Here is a 22,939-nt window from a genome sequence, read left to right as displayed (position 1 = left end):
ACCCTGCACAGAAACACATATTTTTGAAAGCAGATCCTCCCTGTCTTCCCCAACACATTTTTTTCCACGTCTTTTTTTTTTTTTTTTTTAATATAAATTACTATTATTTTCGGCAATGCTTTGGGCAAAGAAAGAGGACGCTCAGGTGAACATGAAGTGAGGTGGGTTCATCCTAACCAGGATGAGGAACCTGAAGCATGTCCCTCCTCCAACCCTCCCCTTCCCCCACTTCCCACCTCGCTGTACTACATGGAGATTCCCGGGAGGGCGCCGGGCTGGAAGCACCGGCAGACGCTGCCGGGTGGGGCTGATATTACTCCAATACAGATCGGGCCGCTCCCTTGAGCGCTCACACCCGGGAAGGATGAGTAGGAGGAGATGGGGGCATTCCTTCCAGTTTTGCATCCCGCCGGAGCGGGACGGGGGTTTGTTCCCCCCCCCATCGGACGAGACCGGAGCGCAGCAGCCGGAGCACCCCGCCCGTAGCAGCCGTCCCACGCCGGGCTGGGGGTTGCCGCCGCCTGGCCCCTCCTCTCCCCTCCCTGTCTCCCTCCCGGCCCGCCCCGCCAGTGCCCAGCGGAGCCCGTACCGGGCGGAGCTGCCCCGTCCGCAGCGCCGCGCGGCCCCGGTGCTCCGCGTCCGCTCGCCGCCGCCGTGCATCATGCGGGGCGCCGAGCCCCGGCCGCGGGTATGACTGGACCGCAGCGCTCCGAGCTGCGCCGCGGGCTCCGCGCGGAGCCAGGCAAGTACGCAGCGCTGCCCTCCCCGCCACGGTGCGCTTCGGGGCGCGGTGTCCCCTGCCGGCTCTCCCGGGGCGGCCGCTCCGCGCGGAGCAGGGCTCTCGTTCCGGCTCCCGCGCAGACATGGCTGAGTTTCAGGGGCAGATCTCCTCGTAGTGCTGCCCGCGTGTCGGGGAGATCTCCTAAGTCCTTCCTCAGACGTGGCTGTGTTTCAGGGGCGGTGTCCCTCGAGCGGCGGGGAAGTTCAGAGCCGGACGAGGAGGTGCTGGGGGGGGGAACTGCCGCCGGCCCGGCTGCAGGAGGGACGGGGGAGGTAGGAGACCTCACGGGGTAGGTATGCCTATGTGTCTGGAGTCGGGGATCCGCCCGGCTTTGGTGTGGGTCAGGAATGAAATAGGGTTTCTGCAGAACGGAGTTTTGAGAGCGTTTTTCTCGAGACGCGTTTGCACAGTGGGTTTTTTCAGAATGGTGGCAGAATCCACAGTGCTTTTGCTTCTACGTGTTCTTCTAGGAGATCTGTCAAGTGCAGTCACTGTCTACGTGTCAGGACATCGTGATGGGCAAAACAGCCCTTTTGTCGCTGCCTCGTATTTTTAGACTCACCAACAGAAACTGCAGTGTTCTCTGGGGTGAAAAGATGTGGCACTGGGAAAAAAGCAGAGCACACTGGTGGGGGAGATGCTGAGCAACAGTTTGATGACTTTTTTAGGGCAGTGGGGTGAGCAGTAGAATGTCATTTTAGCATGAAATAATGGAATATAAAGGAAAACTCTAAATGTTTCTCAAAATGCCAGTTTGAAATTCTCAAAAACAAAACAAAACCATCCAGAACACAGTAGTTGGATGGGGCAATTTTCTTCGGAGGCACTTTCCACTGGAATAAATATGAAGTTCAATTAAAAAAAAAAAAAAAAAAAAAAAAAAAAAAAGCTGCAGCTAGCTGTAATGTTAATAGTGCCTGCCAAGGGCTGGAGAGTGCTTACAACCGGAGTCTTAGAAAGATCCTTACAATCTGGAGCAATGTGTTATTGCATCTCTTGCTGCCCATTCTAGAGATGCTCGCAGCTTTTACCTACAAGCCCTACCCAGAGCTGTTAAGACACAGATGTCTGTTTTTCTCATGTTTTTCCTGTCTTCTACCTTCAGAACGTCCCTTAGCATTCCTTTTCCTAATAGGACCCTCGGCTGATGCATTCTGTGTAACCCGAAGTGTTGCTGTGATGTGCCAGCATTACCTGCAGATTTGGAAAGCGATGGCCACTCTTTGCCTTGCATCTCATCAGGCTGTGAGCTCACTCAGCTGGAGCAGCAGGGCTGCAGGCTCCTGCTTCAGCATAGTGCAGAGCTCTTATGTGAGCTGTGCTCCCTGGGATGCACACAGCACTGCAGGCACTGCAGCTCTCCCAGGGCTTTCTTCAAGGACTTGATCATCAGTTTGTCCAGTACGGCTTTAAGCTAAAGTTAGCCACTGATATTTGATGGGCTTTATATTAATGGCAGCGTTCTCTGCCATGAGTTAGTTGCCCCTCCTACTTGCTGAGACCTGGCGCAACTCATGACCTGCTGCAGGGAAGTTTCTGGGTGCGCTCTGTGGGCCTCTGAGCTGGTGTTCTCCAGGATACAGTTAAAGAGGGATATTCCCTTTGTGGAATAAGGAAGAAAGCAGTCAGGAGTCTGCATAGATGCTTTAACCCCTCTCTCATCCCAGCGAGGTTTGTAATGAAACAATTTTCTCCAAAATCTCACTGCTCGTACAGTTAGATTGATTGGAAGCCTATTTATTTAGCACCCTGTAGTGATGTTTTAAAATTTAATATAGGTTTCTTTCAAGAGGAAAACAACTATTAAAGACTATAGGACAAAAAAAAAAACCAAAACTTAGATTTCTTTAGAGTCTACTGCTTCAAACACAGTAGCACGCCTTGAGTGAGCTCACAGCCTCCTTTGGGATGGACAGTGCTTCATTGCCTGTCTGGCAGCACTGTGCAGGTGACATCCCTTATCCTTGGCTGGAAGGTGATTGCAGCAGTCATCTCAAGGAGTTACAAACATATGGTCCACACCCAATCTGCATTGTCATTTTCTCAATAAAACGTGGAAATCCAGCCTCACCAGCTCCCTACCCCACCATATGCTTATGTCATTGACCTGGCATCTCCTTAGGATATTCTTTGACTTGTCAAGGAAAGTGTCCTTGTAAAGATCACTTATACCTTGTACGGCATATAGAAAGTCTGCTTAATAGCACCTTTTCCATTTCAGACAGAGAATGGCACTGCAGCAGTCGCAGTGTTTTTAAAACAAGCAAAACCCCCACACCTTGATTCCTCTTCCTGGCGTTTTCTCCGGAGGGGTCTTGGAGCTGTGGGAGGAAGGACTGGAGCAAGGAAGGGTGTGCATGGGCACAAGCAGTCAACCCCTCTTTTTCCTGTTCTCTGCAGTGCTGCCCCTTCTCACATTCCCTTGAGAGCAAGTGGTAGGGCGGATAATGATGTGGAAGTTTCCAAAACCTGGTGCTCATAGTGAGCCCCGCTGAAAACAGGTAGGGTGGAGTCCAGCACGCGAGGGAGAAACTGAAGCAAAACAGGATGTTTTTGTAATTTAAAATGTATTTTTCTTAATTCCTGTTGAAAAACTTGGTTTGGTTTGGATTTGATGTTGCCTGCAGCATTAATTGGGAAATTTGTGAGCAAAAGAGTTTTGTGTATGTGCTGGAATAAGGAAAGCAAAGAAGGAGGCTCAGGACATTTTTCCAATTGAAAAAGTAAAGATGCCAATAGGAACTGACAGTGATGCCAGTAGAAACTTATCTGTTCTGGTTTCCTCAAAATAAATATATATATAATCTGATAGAATCTATCAAAGACCCACGAAAATGCACAGGACTGGAGATGCGTGTTTACACATAAACTTACGTTAAACCCAAGTGATGGGAACAGGGTATAAGGGGCAGATTATAAAGCCTTTGGAATCTTCTGTGCCGTGTTGTGTGCCCTACGTTTGGCCTTCTTTCAGCTGATACTGATTTCACGCTTGTTCCTGTAGAGGTTAAGGCAGAAGTAAAAAAAAAAAAAGAAAAACCACACTGGGAAAAACGAAGGCGAAGAATAACGTATGAATCAGGAAAATTGTCTCTAAATAGAACAGTTCTCAGAGTTTTCCACTGCCAGCTCCTTTGGACTGTGCCAGAAACAGAGGCATAGAGAGCAACATCTCAGAGAAGCCCAGGGCTGCTCACATTCCTCATTGCCTGTGGATGCGACCTCTGCATCCCCGTGGGTTCTTTGTCCTTTTACAAATCCAGGTCCCTGAAAAGCACTGGCATTGATGGTTGACTTCAGTGGAAGGAAGGTGTTTCCTGTCTTAATCACATCCTCTTGTTGGCTCACTCATGACTTTCTGCAGTAGCTTGCAGGAGTTGCTCCCATGGTATAATTAGGACAGCTTTATTTAAGGGGCTTAAATAGGAGAAGTTCCATTCTGCTGCTTTTCTGTTTCCATCTCTTCTGCTGCCCATAAGCTGGAATATGTTTAAAAAAGCTTTAAAAAGGCTTCATAGCTTAACTTTCATTGGTTCATAGAAAGGCTTAATCTGTAAGAAAAATCTTACAGATTTTGCTGTAAGAATGTGCATGTTTTCTTGTTAACCTCTCTTGGCAAACCACCCTCTGACTTCCAGGTGATTTGATCTCTGAGCTCTTTGTGATTAGTTTCTCTTCCCTTTCTCAGTCGGCTGGCATCTCTTCAGGCTGTGTTTTCAAGCTCCACCTTCACACCTTCATTTTTACATGGGCTCAGCCAGCATGATGCTGCTCCAGCCTGCCTTGCCTAACTGCTCAGCAATGTCTCTCTTGGCCTTTTTCAATGTTCCACCCCTAACATTTTCCTGCAACTCCAACAACTGGCAAAGACGTGCAATTTTTGGAGCCAAAGTCCGCTTTTGTTCGCCTAGCTCATGTAACGTTAGGCTTGCAGATCCACTGAAATTCAGGGTGTTTGGAGCCTCACTGTCATCAACTGCAAAATTCTGTAGGATTAAATCCTACAATTCAGGACAAAGCTAAGATGAGTTTTGAGGAGGGATTCAACATTGGATGTTACTAATAAGTGTATTACCTGTCTTGTTCTCATCCAGCAAATGGGCAAGCAAGAGAAAGGGGAAACTGCCTTTCATGGTATGTGTGCTAGAAGAGGTGCTGTTGATTAATCCATCTTTCAGCCAGCCAGCTCTGAAAATGCCATTTAACAACCCCGTGTCTGTGGAGCACTAACAGGATGCTTAGAAGTCATAAAGGGATTAATGTTCAGTCCTAATGAAATCCAGATGCACAGATCTGCCTATTTTCAAGCTCTTTTCTGTGGCCAAGCTGCAAATAAATTTATTTAATCAATGTAAATACATGAGAAGCACCAGTCCTGCATTGTGCAGTAGGTATGTAAACTCACAGGCACCAAAGACTACTGGCAGTACCTGTCAAAGGGGAGTGGGTTTCCCACTGACACTCTGCTTGTAACAGAATTGATCATTCCTAAGGTAGGAATGTGGGACCTTTCTTGGGAAGCACAGTCCATGCATGTTTTTGCATTCAGACTGAGGGAAGCTGGCTTGGAAGTAAGCCTGCTTCTATTCCTAAAGAAAAACCAAGGCAGGTATAATGGCAAGAAGCATCTGGTCGCTCTATCAGGGATGTGTTGGAGGTCCACTAAGAACCTGGAAGCTGGCACTTATTGTGCATCTTGTGCAATGGCAGGAAGAGGGAGAAGTGAGAATTCATGCCACAGCATTTAAGATGTGTTCAGTGGACCTGAAGCATTACAGTACTATTTGTAGTTAACATTTTCTCTTCTTTGTGCAATTTTTAGCTTCCTATATTACAAGCTGAGTGTGGGTACTGTGCATTTCAGGTGCTGGTAGATCATCTGGGCCCTAACAAGGGCTGATCCTGCATTCTTGAGCTCAGCAGCCCTGCTTTGGAGAGACTGGAGTAGTTCTGTAACTGGGAATACCCAGGCAGTCCTGTTGCTTTTTATGGTAGCGGGAGGAATTTTGAACTAGGAGAGAGGAAGAAAGGGGGTTATTTTGAAGGCATGGGGAAATGTAGTACATTCTTCTGTTTCTCACATTTGACTGCTCCACGAGTTTTTCTTTTTGCCAAATCACAACTCAGCAAACTATTTATTTGCATTAAAAAAGAAATCCTGATTCTTAATTTACTTTGGCCTCAGTGATGAATTCTTATACTGTGAAATTCAGTAAGCTTCCTCCTCGTGTTATGTATACATCCTACTTTAAAATAGAAGCTTCTGCTCCAGAGAACCAGCTTGCGTTAAATGTTTTAAAGTGCTTTTTAAAAGTATGCACTCACTGATTTATAACTTAAGTCTTACCAGCAGTTACCCTGTAATTGTTTGTTGCTATATTCATAATCAGAGTGTACCACGGCCCAATGCTGGAGATCATACATATGTGTGTGTAGAGTTGTGTAGAGTTATGCAGAGGTTTTCTTAGGTCATACAGAGAGAAGGCGGCATTTCTGGTGAGAGGTTCCTGGAGTAGCTTCATTCTGGAAGACTTCTGATACTCTCCATGAGGCATCAGTCTCCCCAGTGCTTTTCAGGACATCCTCTTTCTTTGCCATCTGCTGCCAGTGTTGTGCAATCCTGAGGAAGGGAGGCCCTGCAGGCACAAATAGTCCATGGCAGCAGGGGAAAAATGAGATGGAACAGATGAGTGTGAGTCAAACTAATCCCCAGTCACCCCCGGGTGGAAAACCTACTCAGCCTTTGGCAGTTGAGAATTGTTTCTCCTGATCACCCTTATATGGGACATTTTAAAATAAACCATTAGGGCTCCATTTCTTGGAAGGAAAAGGAAATGTTTCAAAGCGTGTCCTTGCAAACTGATTTAGCACCATCCATCAGGTTCTGCATATTTTAAGAAATGTTTGGGTTTGGTTGGAGCTGCTTTTTGCATCGAGGGAGAGAGGAGCAATTAGTAAAACAGCATGTGAAGGTTAACTTGTGCAAAACAGTTCAGATAAATGTTTACACACAATTTTCCTAGCTCTGCATTCACATTAAACTCTGCTCCATCTCTGCGCTGCAGCCACAATGTTATTTTACATTTTGTTCTCTGATTAATTAGGTTAACTATAGATCTAAAGTAGATCAAAGGGTTAAAGTGGTGATGGGAGAGTTAAAGATTCTCCCTAGCATTTGCAAGGAAATGTTAACACCAAATGTCTTTGCTGGCAAGATTCACCCCAAAGAAACAGCTGTGCTTTTTTTCCTGTCTTCTGGGCCCTGAATTTTCACACTGTTTAGGGTGAAGTAATGAACAATTGAAGTATAAAGGGACAGGCAGGCGTGTCCTTACCTGACATGCAGCAATATGGAAAAACTAGGCAGGAAGGACCGGAACAGAGTTGCATTAGCCAGAAAACATAAGGGACTGCCAGAAACTCAGGCCGGGGGAGGCACAGGGCAGTTAGCATAGCGTTAATTGGGCTGTGTGTGCTCCTAGAGCTGCTCCTTTTTAGAAGAAGTGAATCGTTTGTGTCATGGAAAAACTTCTTGTAGCTCCAGTGGCAGCATGTGAGCCTGCCTCATCAGTCAGGTAGAGGAAAACAAATTTTAACATTCTGGGAATTTCTAATAATATTCCATGAGATTTCATCTGCTTAAATTCTGTCTGCTCACAGACATTGGTCTGTGCTTTTGGATAAACTCCTTGGCAGGAACTGCATCTGCCTTTTCTTTGCAGTGAAAATGTCATAATAACAATTTGTGATCTGAGGAGAAAGGAGACCTAGCTTAGATCTCTCCCAGGAGAAGGACCGAGCTTCCAAGTCTATCTCTGCCACTATGTTTCTATGCCACCCTTTACACGTTACTTACATCTTCACTCTGAGCCTCATTGCCTCAATTTCTCAAGCTGTCTCTTTGAAGACAAAGTAGACTTATGGAGGGAGAGTAAGGAAGGGCCTGGCTGAGTAAAAACTGTAGTATTTTAGAAACCACCAGCTAAAAAGAGTTATGGTGAAACACAGTTATATAGAGGGAAAAGCAGTGGCAGCCAGCTGTTCTGAAAGCTCTCACTTGGCCAGACATAGCAGTGGGTCTTCCTCCAGACATGCAGGGTTTGCTTCTCTTCGCCTGTCCACATGCCTGGAACATCTCTAGAACGACTGCAGAGGCCTCATGCACTGCAGGGATGCCCACGTGGCATCCGTATGGGAAATGGGATGGATGTCTCATCAGTTGGAGGCACTCCTACAGCTGCTGAAAACAGGGAAGGACGCAACATTCGTATGAGTGCAGTGCATGAGAAGGTGGAAAAACTGCAGCGGCAGGGAGTGTTGGCAGTACAGGATGGCTGTTAGCCCAAGGCTTCATTTTCCTTTCCTCTCTGCCTGGTGAATCATGCCAGTGGGCTACTGTCCTGCATGATGTTCCTCCTGGTCTTACAAAGACCTGAGGATCACAGGGAGATTACGTTTATAGTGTTATTAATCAAGCATTTTTCCCCGCACTAATTTTAAATGCAAATCAACATAATGAAATGACAAGTCTGGTTATTTTCAATTCTTGTAACCTAATGCCAGATTTCCTTTTCACAATGAACAATCTCCTCTTGTCTATCTGTCTCTAAGTTGGTTTTCAAAATTGGAATGCAACTGCAGTGTTATACAGACACTTCGTAAAAGTGTCCTACAGTCACATAAACAAGAGACAGAACAGAAGGCAGAAGTGGATGGAAGAGCAGCAGCAATTTTTTTCATATGAATCTAATCCAAGCCATCAGTTAATTGCTTCTGTACTCTTAAATGGCTTCTAAGTTATTTTAATGTTACCTAAGAGCTAAATAACTGCGTGCTGTATTTATGCAGTAACTTTTGCTTTTATGTGCATTTACTGGGATCAGTTGATTAATAGCAGAGATCAGCTATGTGCCCTCACACAACATAAAATACTGTGTATTCACAGGAAAAGATTATTTCATGAGATCCATGCAAGAATGAGAATAATATTGGTGTTATTAGCTCTGAACAGACTGTGATGTTCCGAGTGATCAAAGACTTTGTGTCTTTGGTGGTGTCTTCAACAACATAAGCCTACCTAACTGTCAGCATGGAGTTTACTCAGAGTCCACATTTATGAACAAATATATATGTATTTTAAAAGTATCTGATTCCCTTTAATCATCTTCAGTTTATGACTTTGAGAGAGTGAACTAAGAGCCAAGTTTTCCATATTAAAAAGTAACAGAAAGTAAAAGCTCAGAGAGAAGCAAATTTCCTTGGAAGAGTAAGCTAGGTCCTGCAGCCATACTAGTGACATCTTGGAGGGGTTGGAATCCCTCATCTCCATTCAGCAGCATGCAAAGGACTCAAGGTGAAACATCAATATGCTGGAAGTAGGGATAGACCTTGCTGAGAAAGGCATTAGCAGATATAACTGCTTTAAACCAGTTTTAAATTGCCTGAGAAAGGTAAAGGTCATAATCCTGTAAATAAAGAAAGAATTACTTACCCCTTTTTGATGATCAGGGCTCACCAAATACTCCAGAGGAGAGGATCTGTAAGTAGAGATCCTTCCCTTGTGGTGGCCAACCCTTGAATGAGGTCTTGGGAACTTCCACCTGTGCTCCCATGCCTGACTGCTCCCCTTCACCAGGGGCTCAATCACGGCTTCAGGCTGTGACTTAATGTTCCCATACATAACTAAATTAACTCTCTCCCTATATTCGATCATATTGCCTTTAATGCTCTTGAACACAGGGAAGCCAGAACAATAAAGCTGGTCTAAATTCTGTACAATGGTTTGTAACGAAATTCAGCTTCAAAATTTTTTTAAAATCCTGCTTGTGATAGCAACAGAGTCAGTGTAGGAGCTCATTAATCAACCAGGTATGAAGGAACAGAAGGGCGATGGTTAAATTAAATTCAGAGCTCACTGGGCAGATGGACTTCTTCACAACAGAGACATTAATGAGTGAGTGTCCTGGATCTAGAGTCACATATTAATTTTTAGTCCATCTCTAACAAGATTCAGTACAAGTTAAATCAGTGCTCAGTGCTTCCCTTGTCCAAGAAAGGGAGGGAATGGCTGTCATCCTTGCCTCAGCAAAGAGTGTATGGGGTGGACATTTGCTAACTGACAAATCTTTCCCTGGGAAATGCGGATCCAGTGAAAACTAAAATTTTATGGAGGCACTGCTTTGGAAGAGCCTTGCAGTAAAATGGAGAGCTCTGAAAGAATTCTTCCTATCACAAAGGATCTTAAAGCTTTTTACCAAGCAAGTCTCTTTTGGAAAACATCCTTGCTTTGTGCCAGCTCATACATCCTGCCCCATGGTCTCTAGCACTGCAGAAATTTTGACATAGGATCATAGAAGCACCATGAGACCTCCAAGATCGTCTAGTCCAACTGTCTAGCTACCACTAACATTTCCCCACTAACCTGTGTTCCTTAATACATCTAAATATTTCTTGAACACCAAATCTATATCTATCACATCTTATCACACAGATGATCCTGCAACTGGGCAGTCGTGGGCTTGCACATGGCCAAGCCAACTATCACCTTGTCTGTCTATCTCCCACTCCTGATCTAGAAGCAGAATCTCACATTTGTGTCATAACTTACAGTCTTCCATAGCACCAGCAGCCCGTAAGCAAGAGAGATGTATTTTCCTATTGCTTTTCACTGGCTGATGGAGATGAATTTGTCCAGGTGACTTCTTGCTGCTGCTGGCAGAGTGAAGTAGTCTTACCAACTTGCACCAGCTTCTGTGGTCACAGAAAATATATGGCATTTTTGAAAACATGTCAATGCTTATGAAACAAATATTTCAATTTATGTTTTGCAGAAAAATTGAACTTTAAAAAAACATTTTCATTTTTGAATATGAACTGTACCAGATAGCAGCATTCCACTGTATAACAGAAATGCTAAGTCACCACCTGAAGCAGTGATGGAGCACCTGGTGGGAAGGCAGGGAAGCTCAGGTGCAAGCAATGTACCTGAGTGATGGAAGGGATGGAGCCAGGATCTACCCCTTCCCAGCCTTCACGTAAGGGTTGGCGGTGGAGGTAAGGGCATCTTGCTGGAGATCCCTACCTACTTGAGGCCTTCCACCGGTAAGCAGCTTTTTTCCTTCATTTCTGTGTTCGTGGCTGTTGTGTTTGGGCTTGTTCTTGTTTATTGCAGCCAAAGACTTTGCTGCTCCACTGTTATTGCTATACTCTCCATGACATTATAGCCTTACACACCACCACAGACATTACAGATTTTGACCAGCTATTGAGAAAGGGATGATCCAGTCTGTGCTAAGTAGGTGTCATTATTTTTCAGCCCTCTCCCACCTTAATTATCTGAAAAATAGCATTCATGTACAGAGGTCAGCAGGAGGGGGGAAATCTGCTTGTGCTTGCCAGCGGAATCAATACTGTAGACCTTACATGGGTTTGGAATGAAGGGCATCAGACTCATAACATTCCCAGTGCCAAGAAATACGCAGCTAAAATTGGCAACTCAGAGATGTGTAATACACAAACAGGGTCTGGAGTGTTGCAAGCGTTCAAGCGCTTTCAAGTATGTTGGGTAAACGGCTATCTGTTTCCATGGTTTAAAAAAAAAAAAAAAAAAAAAAAGCAGAGATTCTGCTGTGTCCCTCCAAGGATTCTCTAATTCAAGCGCCTGGTTAATGTGAGTAGAGCTGACTTCCAGCAAAAGTGCTCCCTGGCTCTGATGTTGTGGAGCACAGCAAAGTGTTCTCTTCATCTGAAAACAATACTCTGTGGAAATGCTGTGCAATGCTGTTTGGCACCCTGGAGATCTCCACTCTGAGCATCACCAGCAGCTGCCTGCAAGCAGCAATGGTTCTGGGGGTCAAAGAGGCTGTGGCTGCTCCTGTGTGGGACAAAGTCCTCGTGTTGTTTTGTCCGTGTAGCAAGAGGGGAGGCAGGCGCTGGAGCTGCCTGTCCCATGAAGAGTAAGGGAGCAAAAGGTGGATTTGGCTGGTGCAACGCTGTGCTTCAGGTTTGTTTCAGGAGTGGCCTGAAGTATTTATGTGTCTGTTAGTAAATAATTGGCCCACTGTATAGTTAAAGGAAAAGGTGAGCTCATTTTCTCCTACTGTGGGACTTGTGAAAGTTTTTACACTGCATTTCAAATTATTTCTCCCCATGTGAAGGCAGAGGACTGGCAGAGGATGTCATCTCAGTTCCCTTTCTTCATATGTTGGTTTGAAAATTTTTTTATGTTAAAAATCCATCATCTGATTCCCTGTTTATGACTTGGGCTTACCAGCTGGTGTCAGCATGTTTGCTTCTCTGCTGCTTTAGTCGCATTTTTGGTGTGTGGACTGGTCATCCCTCTGCTGTTTTTGTTGTTTTTTACATGGCACTGAAAAAACCTGGATTGCTAGGAGACTTTTCTTGTCTAGCAGTTTCTTAAAGAAATGTTGTTTACACTGGATAGGCCTTGTGAAAAAAAAAATTGCTTGAAATGGAATACATAGCTATGCTCTCCCCAACAGAAGAAGAAAAGCAAGCAACAATTTTACCATACATGGCTACTGAAATGAAAGGCAGAACAGGTTATTACTTCTCTGCTCTTCCTCTGGAGAAAGGCAATGACAAGGTGTTTTGGAGGGCAATGCTGGCAACGTTCAGATACAATCTGAAACCATTCCTGACTATCAAAAAAAGAAATCCACACGGACTTTATCACCTGTGTAGTAAATCCTGACTGATATATCCTGTGAAACTTATTCTGGGGAATGTGTCTTCCTACGTTTCACTCATATCATGTATGTGGTTGGTACCCCTTACCTCTTTACAGTGCAGAGAAGATTAATAGGTGGCCAAAATGATTGCTTTATGTACAGTGAGGTCAGTAGGTGCATATGATCCTTTGTAACAGAAGACTGCATCACTTGCATGGTTATATTACAACACCATTGATGATGTTACAACGGTGCCCCTGGCCCAAGGAGGCATTAGATCTCCCTGCAGGCTTACTTTATTTATTCAAGTGACCTTTGCAGCTGACAGCTACTTGGGTGTTCCCACTAAGAAACCACACCCTAAGATACTGCCTGACTGACTCTTTGCTGTGTTGTGTTTTGTAGGAACATTTCATCTTATTAAGGCTCCTAGGAAAGACAGAACTTCCTTTTCAATATGGACTCTCTTTTTTTTTCTTTTTTCTTTTTTCCAAAAACAAATGTTTTTGAGTCGATGTTATTTTTATTTAGTTCTCTCTGTGAAACTTCCAAAGAAAGAACTTTGCTTGGCAAGGTCATACTGGGAAATGAGGGAGAAACTAATGTCCTTCTGTCTACTTATATATTCATACACAAACAAATTACTTGGAGAGCATTGTTGATGTTGCACAACTGAGCATTCATATGTTAAAAAATGATCTAATTAAGTTGCTCTTGTAACCCAAAGTTGGAGGGGGGTACATGACCATACACTGTTTTTCACGAGTCCATCTGTATTTTGGAAGGCTTGGACAGACCAAGTCTGGCATTAATCAGCAGTCTGTGTTGTAGAAAGCTCTTGACTGTGGAATTCTTTGATCTTTTTGTCACAGAAGTCAAGAAGTGTCTTATAAATGGAGTAGGGTACGACTAAGAGTGCACCTTCTCTGGCAGCTGTACTCCACCTCTGCCTCAGACTTCCATTTTGAACTGCAGTGAATAAATTCCTCCAACTTTTGAAGTGATCACTAGTGGCCTGCTCTTAATTTTTGAGATTCCTCACATTAACACTAGGAGACAGATTTATAGGTGTGCTGAGACCTCGTGGCTGTAGCAAAAAATGAGCAGGGAGTGTGCTTCTAATGTGCTGAACACTGGGCACCCAACTGCTCTGCAGTCATTTTGGTCTCGGCCTTTCCATCAGTGAGATGGGGGTAATACCTTCCTCTCTCATTGCAAGAATGAGATGATAACATAGTTAATGTAAGGTAGTACACTCTAATAGTGTAAAATACTCAGAGATAGTACTGCTGCAATAACTATTTCTGCATTCAGCACAGTTTGAAAAATATGTAATTAATGAAAAGGTTTTCTTCATAGGACACCTCTTCAGTCAGCAATCCAGTTTCTTTTATGTTTAAGATATTTCATATTTTTATATGTTCAGAAGTCAAAAGATCAGTAATTCTCAGAATTCTCTTAACCTCCTAATACTTAAAGCTTCTACACAGATAAATGCTGAATTTAGATTTGAGCCAGGGAACAGATTTTTCCCATGCTTACTAAGTATGAGCTGCTGAGGTAAGTATTTGTCTCCCAGCCTAAAATTTGGCATCTTTCTCCGGGGGGTGAGGCGGGGGGGGGGAAACACAAGCAAAAAACTGTTCGACAAGTAAAATAAGACGTCTGGCCTTCATACGTATGTGTGACTTTTCATGATAACCAAACATGCCAACAAGTGTCATCTTTACAATCTCCTTGCTGTGATAGAAGACTGTGGATAGTGCTTTTGAGAAAAATACAAGTGTTTTGAGATTACAAGGAGAGTGTCACATTAACAGTCCAATTGCTGAATCTGTATATCATGGAACGTGAAGAAACAAGGAAATCTACTAAGTAATGTCATCCATTCCTTCAGCCCATAAAATATGGCTCCTCATAGCATTAAATGCTCTCTATAGTTTTGTTCAGTCCAGTTTTAAATGTGATTTCCATTCCTTCCCACAGTCTGCTAGGTGTGAGCGTTAGGTTTTCCTGATCCTCAGCCCGTGCATTTTTTTTCTTTGCCTAATTTCGTGTCATTACTTTGAATGTTGGCTGTGAAAACTAGAAGTGTTTCAAGTTAGGAAAGTTTGAAATGTCCCACATGTATGTGAGAGCTGACGAGTATTTTAGTAAGGAAGCAAAGTGTTTCAGATCATGGCTTGCAGTATTAGAGTTTGATAAGTGTTGGCCAGAAAAAAGAGTGCAGTCATAGAGTGCAGTGGAAGATCTGCTTCCAAGGTGGCCAAACTAACTGCAACTTATTTTTCTCTTGCAGAAGATGAAGCCCATCGTCCAAAGAAGGCGATCTACACCTTCTGCCATTACTAAAGCTCTTGGCAAGTCAAAACACCATTCCAGGTAGCGAAAATAACTCTCTGACTCCATTTTCCACTTTTCTGCCTAGGCAGGTTGAAACCAAGCTGTTTATCAAATTCATTTAGCTGTGTCAAGGACAACTTGTTTATGGATAGATCTGAAAAATCTTTGTGTATGTGCATGTCATCTACACTAGCAAACAGTGGGAAAAAAAAACAACATTATTCCCCACTCTCTTGCTGGACTGCAAGAGAGCCAAGCTTCCTGTACCATTCTGGCTGAGCTCAGCAAGGTATTTAGCTGCCAGATGCATCGCTGTTTAGTCTGCATCTAACCCCCAGCAGGCAGTGTTATGAGAAGTTGAATAGAGGTGCCCTAAGAAATTGAACAACTGATGTCACAGACAAGCAGAAGATGCCCAAAGCAGAGCAGTACGTGAGGGCCTTCCCTGTCCAGTGGTACATGGCTGTGGGTGAGAAGCACAACTGAGAGGTGTTGGAAGGAGAACTTCAGTGTAGAGATGTCCTGTATGGGCCTGACTATGTTCTGTGAACTTACACTGATTTGGCAAAGAGTACAGTTGTACTAATCCCCTCAGCCCAGACTGCAGTGAGAGTCTGTGGTTTGGTTTAAATTAATGGGGGAAAGAACTGTAAATGGTCCATTGCTGAGCAGGTCTGGAAGGAGCTGCTCCAGGGAGAGGAAGGCTGCACCAGCCTTGTCAGGAGAGCAGGCAGCCATGGAGAAAGTGTCTTCTGGGCAGGTGGTGTGGGAAAACAATTTCTCAGGGAGGCACAACAGGACACATGCTGCCATGCTGCTTGCTGTCTTGCATATCAGTAGTGGCAGATCCATCTTGTGAGCATCCTGTCAGACTCTTTTTAGCAGTGTGTGGAGACAGGACAAGGGGAAACAGCCAGAAACTGGAGCGTAGGAAGTTCCACACAAACGTGTGCAAGAACTTCTTTAGGTGAGGGTGATGGAGCACTGGAACAGGCTACCCAGGGAGGTTGTGGAGTTTCCATCTCTGGAGATATTCAAGACCTGCCTGGACACCTACCTGTGCGACCTGGTGTAGGAAACTGCTTTGGCAGGGGGCTGGACTCGATGATCTCTGGAGGTCCCATCCAACCCCTATGATTCTGTCATTCTGCTGTGTACATTCCTGCTCAGCTGTCGTCTGGGGACTCCACAGGAGAACTCGCTGTCCCCTACTCTGCATGCTGGACTGCCATTGGAAGGGCTGGATTTAAGATTAGGCTGTGTTGGTTCATCTGGGAGTGGGAGGGGGCTGGGAGCTGCATTTAGGAGGAAGCTGAGTATCTCTTCCACATACATGCTTGCCTCAGACAAGGTGAACACTTTTGTCTTTGTAGACAGGAGGATCCTTATTTCCTTCTATCTTCATAAAAATCTAGGACTATTTCTGAGAGGCTAACAAGTTCAGACGTGCTCATGTACCTGATCCTGGTCTATTAGTAAGACTGAGCAAATGACTATTGCTTGTTTGTTGAGCACAATCCCACCTGTAGAGTGAGGGTAGGCCCAGGACCATGTAGGACCTGTTTTATTGCCAACGCTGCCAATGACAACCAGGGAGCAGAGCACAGTTTGGCAGGACTGTACCCCCTGCGCGTGCTCTGGAAAGTGCTGAGATGTGAGCAAGGAGATAAGCACATTGTGGAGTCTTTTCCATCTGTGGTGAGCATACGAAAAGGATCTGGTTCAATCTCAGTGACTGCTTGCTGACTGCAATCAACATGCAGCAACTACAGTTGTGTTGTTGGGATGTTTGGGGTTTTTTTTTGGGGGGGGGGGGGGAGGAGAGGAGGAAAATGGTCAGCATCTAAATCAATTGCAGATGAAATGAAGTGTTGGGTTACAGCTGTGTAAACCAGAATCAGATGGCTGGAGATAGCTGACCACGTGCAGTTCATTTTCTTTGTGCTACAGCCCTTGCACTGATGAGCAGTTCAGTACAGATTGGAAACATGGACTGAAATGAAAAAGGAAGTCTCTGTCCACATTCCCCCCCATGCCAGGCTGAGCAGTGCTGAGAGCCAGGGACTGCCTTGGGTTTTCCGTGTTGACTTCCAGTCATAGCTCACATGCATTTGCAGGAAATAAGTTTTTTGCGTGAGAAATGACTCAAAAAGAAATGTGAACAGCTTGACCGATCCAGATTTGGTGTAGACATTTAGGCAGTTTTCAATTTGCTTGAGGCTGATAAAATTAATTGGGCAGAGGCAGGCAAATGCAGTTCATAACTGAAAGAATTAGGGGCAGTGATGAGAGAAGCGGTGGACTAACGCTTTGTTTCAAAATAGTCACCAGTTCAATTGCAAAACCTTGTGAGAAAAGCTGCTGATAATTTTTTTTTTTTTTTTTTTCCCTTCTCCAGGGAAACTACAGTCTCTTCTTCCCATTCAGATAATGGGATGCCAAGTGGGATCTTTAGCAACCCAGGTTCCACTTTCATCCTGGATGAGCGAGTACAGCTAACCGTGGGCTTGCAGACTCAGGAGAGACATTTGATCTTGTTCAGTGATATGCTGATCATCGCCAAGTCCAAGTAAGAGGAATTTGCACTTGCTCATTCTCGCAAGTGCATGCTGTTGAAGCTAAGCCCTGTGCTATTTTCGGAGCAGGCATCAAAATATCTCTTCTTTACAAATATGGATCTAAAATGTTGCATCCCCTCCTTTCACGTTGAGAAATTCCTCCTACTATTAATGTTTCACTCCATTTTCCTGGAGGAGAAGAGTGTCTAATTGTTTCTGCCCTTTTCCTCCCTGGGATTTCTTGGAGAAATTGCATAAGAGCAGGGGGTAGTAAGCACAGAAATTTGATTCTTGATCTCACTGTTTCTGTCACAGTTTCATGTAATGTATATGTGAAGAGCTTAGGTGACTTCAATTATTAGAAAGACGGTATAGATTATAATTAGCTCAAATCGTCACCTGCCTGTAGCTCTAGTGAATCGTATTGCCCCAAACCATAGCTGTCAGACTGGAGCCACCAACCACAAAATCCACATGCAAAACTTTCTTACAGTGCCTCCACATACCCAGACATATGGGTTTGTCTGAGCATCAGACAGTTTCAATCCTCTAACATTTTGGAGGTTTGTTGATGTTGCTGCTGATTGTAAGGTGGCATGGCCAATCACTGGGGGTCTAGATATTAGAATATGACCTGAGAAATTCATAATTTAAATTACAGGTCTTCCTCCAGCCTGAAGTTCAAAAAGCAAGTTCATCTGACTGAAGTGTGGACTGGCACCTGTCTCAGTGAAGTAACAGAGAAGAAGATGAGTCCTGAGAATTCATTTGTTATCGGCTGGCCTACCATCAACTATGTCGTCACCTTCAGGTATTCCATCAGACTTCTCTTTTCAACCAGACAGCTGCCCAAGTTTTCCGTGTATTAAGTGAAACAATGACTGAGAGTGCAGAGCCCTGAACTCTACCACAAAAACCTCCATCCCCAGGGAATGTGGTGGTGGTAGTTTAAATATTGGAAGACAGCTATCTTAAGAAAGTATCTGCAGGCTGATCTCTGAGAGCGTTTTAAACTAGAGAACCAAGGCTTGGAATTGTTGTTATAACAAGGATTGGCCCCACTGCAGCAGAATACACTGGAGTGCTACACCCAGATCAGCAAACAAGCTTGTGCCATCGTACATCCTACAAGCATGTTGTTTCAGTACCTACCAGCAGCCATTTCTGAAAGAGATCCTAGTTTAAGATTTTTTTTCATTACAAAGGATAGTTTAGTTACATTACTGAAAAATTATAGATGGCCTTTTGGCAGGATTAAATTCCTTTACCACTTGTGTAGAGCAGATTGGAACACAGCCAGATCATGTCCAAATGCCATGTCAAAGACACCTGAACTCATAAGGCTTGCTGAAAGGCAGGTGACCTTTTTATTAGCCTGAGCTTGGTCTAGGCTGGCAAAATTATGTCTAGAACTGGTATATCCACACTGAGCTCAGGTTGCTGCTAGTTCAGGCTTCTCTGCATCACACTCCTTTGTGAAGCAGAGAGGCCAGCACTTTTCAAGGATCCTTTTGACTACAGGAGTTCTCTTGACTTTCTCAGCTAGGAAGAGCTGATCTAGCCTAATGCTTTTTTCTTGGTTCAGCTGTTCCAGTGGAAAAAGAAATTAGAAACATACTCTAGTTTTGCACTTACTGCCTCATCATGTCCAAAAGTCAGGGTGGTGTTTCTCAGGTGACGTTTTCCTGGCCTTAGGACTCATGCTCTGACATGTGAGTAGTCACTTGTCTTTTAGTCCGAACTCAACGCCAGCTCAATTATCTCCTTCATGTTATTGAGACTTGGACAACTCATGTTGGCAGTAGAACCTTATAGGAAGAACAGGCATCGGAAGGAAAGTAACAGTAGAAAGAAAATAGTAATTAAAGATCTCTGCAAAAAATAATAAAGGCCCACAAGATATGTTCACTCCAGCACCATAGAAAGACATTCGTTCCTTATCTGAATGTATGTCACCCTTGGCAGGAAATATAGTCCAGTTTGTTTTCGGATCTTTTTGTCATTGTTGTTGAAATAGCATAGAAGGTAGGAAAGGACTGTGCTTTTGTTCCAAGACTTTGCAGGAAGGAACTTTGACTTACAGCTATATATAGGTGAAACTGAGTAAAGTTTCCAAGGGTTGTTACCTACTCAGCACTTGTTTGATGATTTGCCTCCTTTTTATCTTCAGCTCAGCTGATGTGAAGAAACAATGGCTGTCTGCATTACTGTGGTAAGTGACCCTTCTTTCATTCTTTATCTGAGTAATTCCTCTACAGTCCTCAGACGAAATCTGTTATGATATCAAATTGCCCTCTCCATTTTCATCACAGTAAGTGTGTAGCTGCTATTTGAAATGTCTGCCTTTGAAACCTGAATGTAGAATTCCAGTGTTGAAGCAAAACTAGTGTTTATAGAAAAGCTGAAGAGTATTAGAAGATGTTGTTGGAGCATCTTCATTCCTTTGGAGATGGAGATTGACTTTCCTAATCATGGTGGAAATGTCAGAAGTGGTATTGATTCTCTGGTTGTATTTCAAAGCATCCAGATGTTCCAGTCAGTTCTTTTTTTAATGTTTTTGTATGTTGTTTCCATTAATATCCAGGTATAGAGAGGGGGAGACGTTACTTCCTGATTTTTGTGGAACACAGTATTGATCCAAAAATGATGGAAGGAGTCTTCCATCATTGTATAACATGTACCTTGCATTGCAGTACTGCCATATGTGTTTTGCTTGTCTAGGACATTAGAGAAAGATAAAGAAGCCAGAAAGAGCACATGATCGCTCTGTTGTTATTACTGTTGTAATTAATCTGTATTTATTACGGTGCCAAGGAGCTGGTCCTTTGAACCTCTTGTATCCAAACCTTAGGGCTCTTCCTTTTCCCTTGGCTTTCAGGCATATCAGTGAAATGAAACAGAAAGAATATCTGAAGAACCTAAACCTTCAGATCTTTGTGCTGGATGCTGAAAACTGTTCTTCTGTAAGTAAAACTAAGAAATTGATTATTGGACCAGTGCTGCATGGACTGCAGCATGGAGATCCATGGAATAGTGGAGGGAATGCAGGGCTGTGTTGCTGCTACTGCTACCCTTGTTTAAAATTTAAGTCTCACCTCAAGAGGTTTAGAGAGTGCCCATCTGTGCAGCTGCATGCTTCCTGCTGGAAGCCCCCTCAGAGGATTTTGGTGTGGGAATTCGTAAGATATAGAGACGCTTATCAAAAAATATCTTAATGTTATTTTTGGCCTCTGCCATCTGTTCTGTTTTCGTTTTGCTTCACTTCATAGTTGGTGATGTTTTGTGCCAGTGTGACCAGTAGTTCTTATTTTCAGTGTAGTAAGAGGAGGATGTTGATCCTGAAAGAGTCACTGGTTTGTTCTCCTGAAAAAATCTGCTGGAATGTATTCTGGTCTTTTAACAGTGCATTTCTAGACTTCACATCAAGCCTGGTAGGTCACTTATACCTTCTGGCAAGTCTCCCCTCAGAGGGGAGCTGTGGGCATCCTTGATTTATTAACTTTGTGCCATGTTTACCCCTTGCAGTGACAATGGTACTACTTTCAGTTAAGTGCCAAGATGATTGAATACAGTATTTGAACACCACCCGCTTCGTCTGTTTGTTTTGTTTTGTTTTTTTTACTGGATGAAGCCTTTGGATGTTATAATGAATCAGTGATAAATAAGTAGCTAAGAACAATTCTCGTAATATATCACCTTCAACAACAATTCAATTCTAGTTCAAATTAGCACAACTCTTCTATGAATATTTAGTAAAGACAAGCATTAGACAGATAAGTGTTTTTTTTTTTTTTTCTTCTAAATTTTCAGGCTATAAGAAATATAACTGATCTCCATACCTTCTTAATGGCTTCCTACATTTCCTCTGTTTTCCTTTCTAGACCACCACAGTCAATGTGTCCAATGTGGAAACTGCAGAGAGTGTGATGAAGAAGACACTTGTCCAGCTTGGACTTCCTGTAGGTGACTTGCAGGGACTGCCTGATGCTAGCTAGGGAAGCTGTCAGCATTCAGATTTCGGGACAGTACAGAGGTAGAGAAGTCTTCATTTGCCATAATTAACCATGAGGTTACTGATACTCACTGGGCTAGGAGCAATCTGTTTGTGGCAGCAAAATTCTAGAAGCACAGAAGCTAGGCTTGGGCCTAGCTTGTCAAAGAATTATTAATAGAGCTGTGAAATAGTGAATGAATAAGTGATGTTATCAGAGGAGACTTTCCCATTGCAGTGGGGAAAGTGATCTAGCTTTTATAGTGTCAGCTTTTACAGTGTCCAGTAGCACGCCTAGGAAGTTTGTGGAATATTTTGCTAAAATAGTTCTGGAAAGTCTTATTCTCATTCTGTAATATGAAAATCACCTCTATTTTGTCATGCTTACGTGTAACTCTGAGAACAAGTGCCTAACTGTGCTCTGTAGTATTCCAGTCTTGAGATAGATTACTATTTCTCATCTTTCTTCAGCTTGCAGAACACACGATCCCAATACATCATACAAGGATAGCTGTGCTGTGGCATGCAAGGCAAAGGGAGATAGAGAATAGCTGGTACCACACACTAAAAGCGTTGGCCTATTGAGGCTCAAAGTGGTCCCACGTTCTGTGCCCTCCACGTACAATGAGGGACACCAGTGCACCAGCACTATTGAAAAAGCACAGCGACTTGACTGTAGTGCTTTGCTGATTGTATCAAGAGATTTCTTCAGTCAGAACTACTGAGTGAACAGTTGGGAAACCATTATGTGGTTTTGCATCCCTGTGGTTCTCAGTATATTCCTCTGAACCTTTTTTCTTCCACTCTGTATCATATAAAGTGCCTCAGAGCAGCCTTCCCTCCCAGCCATGTGCCTGTCCAGGAGTTATCTATACATGTCTGTTCTACTCTTGCCCCGTTAAGATCTTTTTTTTTCCTGCTGTTTTCTCAGTTGTGTGCAACCTCTTGGGCCCTGATCGAGGCCCCCTTCAACTGATATTTTTCTCTTATCTGTTCTTCAACCATCAGGGTAGGACAAGTGACCATCATCTCTGGGTGATCTCAGGAAAAGATGACCCTGCTTACCCTCTCATTGGTATGAGCTCTCCCATTTTCTTTAAATTCTAGCACCATAGAAATAAGTGAAAAACGACACAGGCATATGTGGCAGAGAAATCTCACAAATACTGTAAAGAAATACAGCAATTCGCCCCAAGCTGTTAGATGTATTTTAACTGTCTCTTGCTTCTCTGTTACATATATCAGTTGTTCAGCTGTTGCTCAGACTGCTGTCCTACAGCCCGCCGCATAGTCACACCAAGCAAGTTATCCCAACGCGACATTGTATTTTCAGTTATAGCCCATAAACACGTCCTCAGGCTGCCCAAGAAACGCATGCTGGCTTATTAAAGAGATCTAGCTCCAAAGACCACACAATCATTTTAAAACCATTATTTTGGGCTTCGTTACACTGCACATTTGTTTATTTGTGGGTGTTTATTGGTATTTTCCAAGTCTTGTTTCTTGTACCTAGACTGTCATAGTGGGGTAACTCTAGCACAAAGTAATGCTTACAGGATGTTTTTGGTGAAATGGG

General features: G+C 43.7%; 1 protein-coding gene across 3 annotated transcripts in view; it reads left to right on the top strand.

Moving 5' to 3' along the window:
- Positions 1-541: 541 nt before the first annotated feature.
- LOC100549832 (rho GTPase-activating protein 20-like) overlaps positions 542-22,939 on the top strand; it is a 38,343-nt gene continuing 15,945 nt past the window's right edge. The window contains exons 1-8 of one of the 3 annotated variants that reach the window (XR_014885042.1): positions 542-742; positions 14,771-14,853; positions 17,213-17,383; positions 18,034-18,183; positions 19,543-19,584; positions 20,251-20,335; positions 21,254-21,331; positions 22,372-22,438. Coding sequence is in view for 2 of the 3 variants with exons in the window: in XM_085230853.1 (XP_085086979.1) it covers positions 14,774-14,853; positions 17,213-17,383; positions 18,034-18,183; positions 19,543-19,584; positions 20,251-20,335; positions 21,254-21,331; positions 22,372-22,438 (673 nt within the window). In the remaining variant the exon portion in view is untranslated. Of the gene's footprint in view, positions 747-14,770; positions 14,854-17,212; positions 17,384-18,033; positions 18,184-19,542; positions 19,585-20,250; positions 20,336-21,253; positions 21,332-22,371; positions 22,439-22,939 lie in introns of all 3 variants that reach the window. The other 2 variants (XM_085230853.1, XM_085230852.1) reach the window with 2 other exon arrangements.

The sequence above is a fragment of the Meleagris gallopavo genome, chromosome 9 (genome assembly GCF_905368555.1).
Source record: "Meleagris gallopavo chromosome 9, MGAL_WU_HG_1.1, whole genome shotgun sequence".
Lineage (NCBI taxonomy): Eukaryota > Metazoa > Chordata > Aves > Galliformes > Phasianidae > Meleagris > Meleagris gallopavo.
This window is presented reverse-complemented; position numbering and strand designations above follow the sequence as displayed.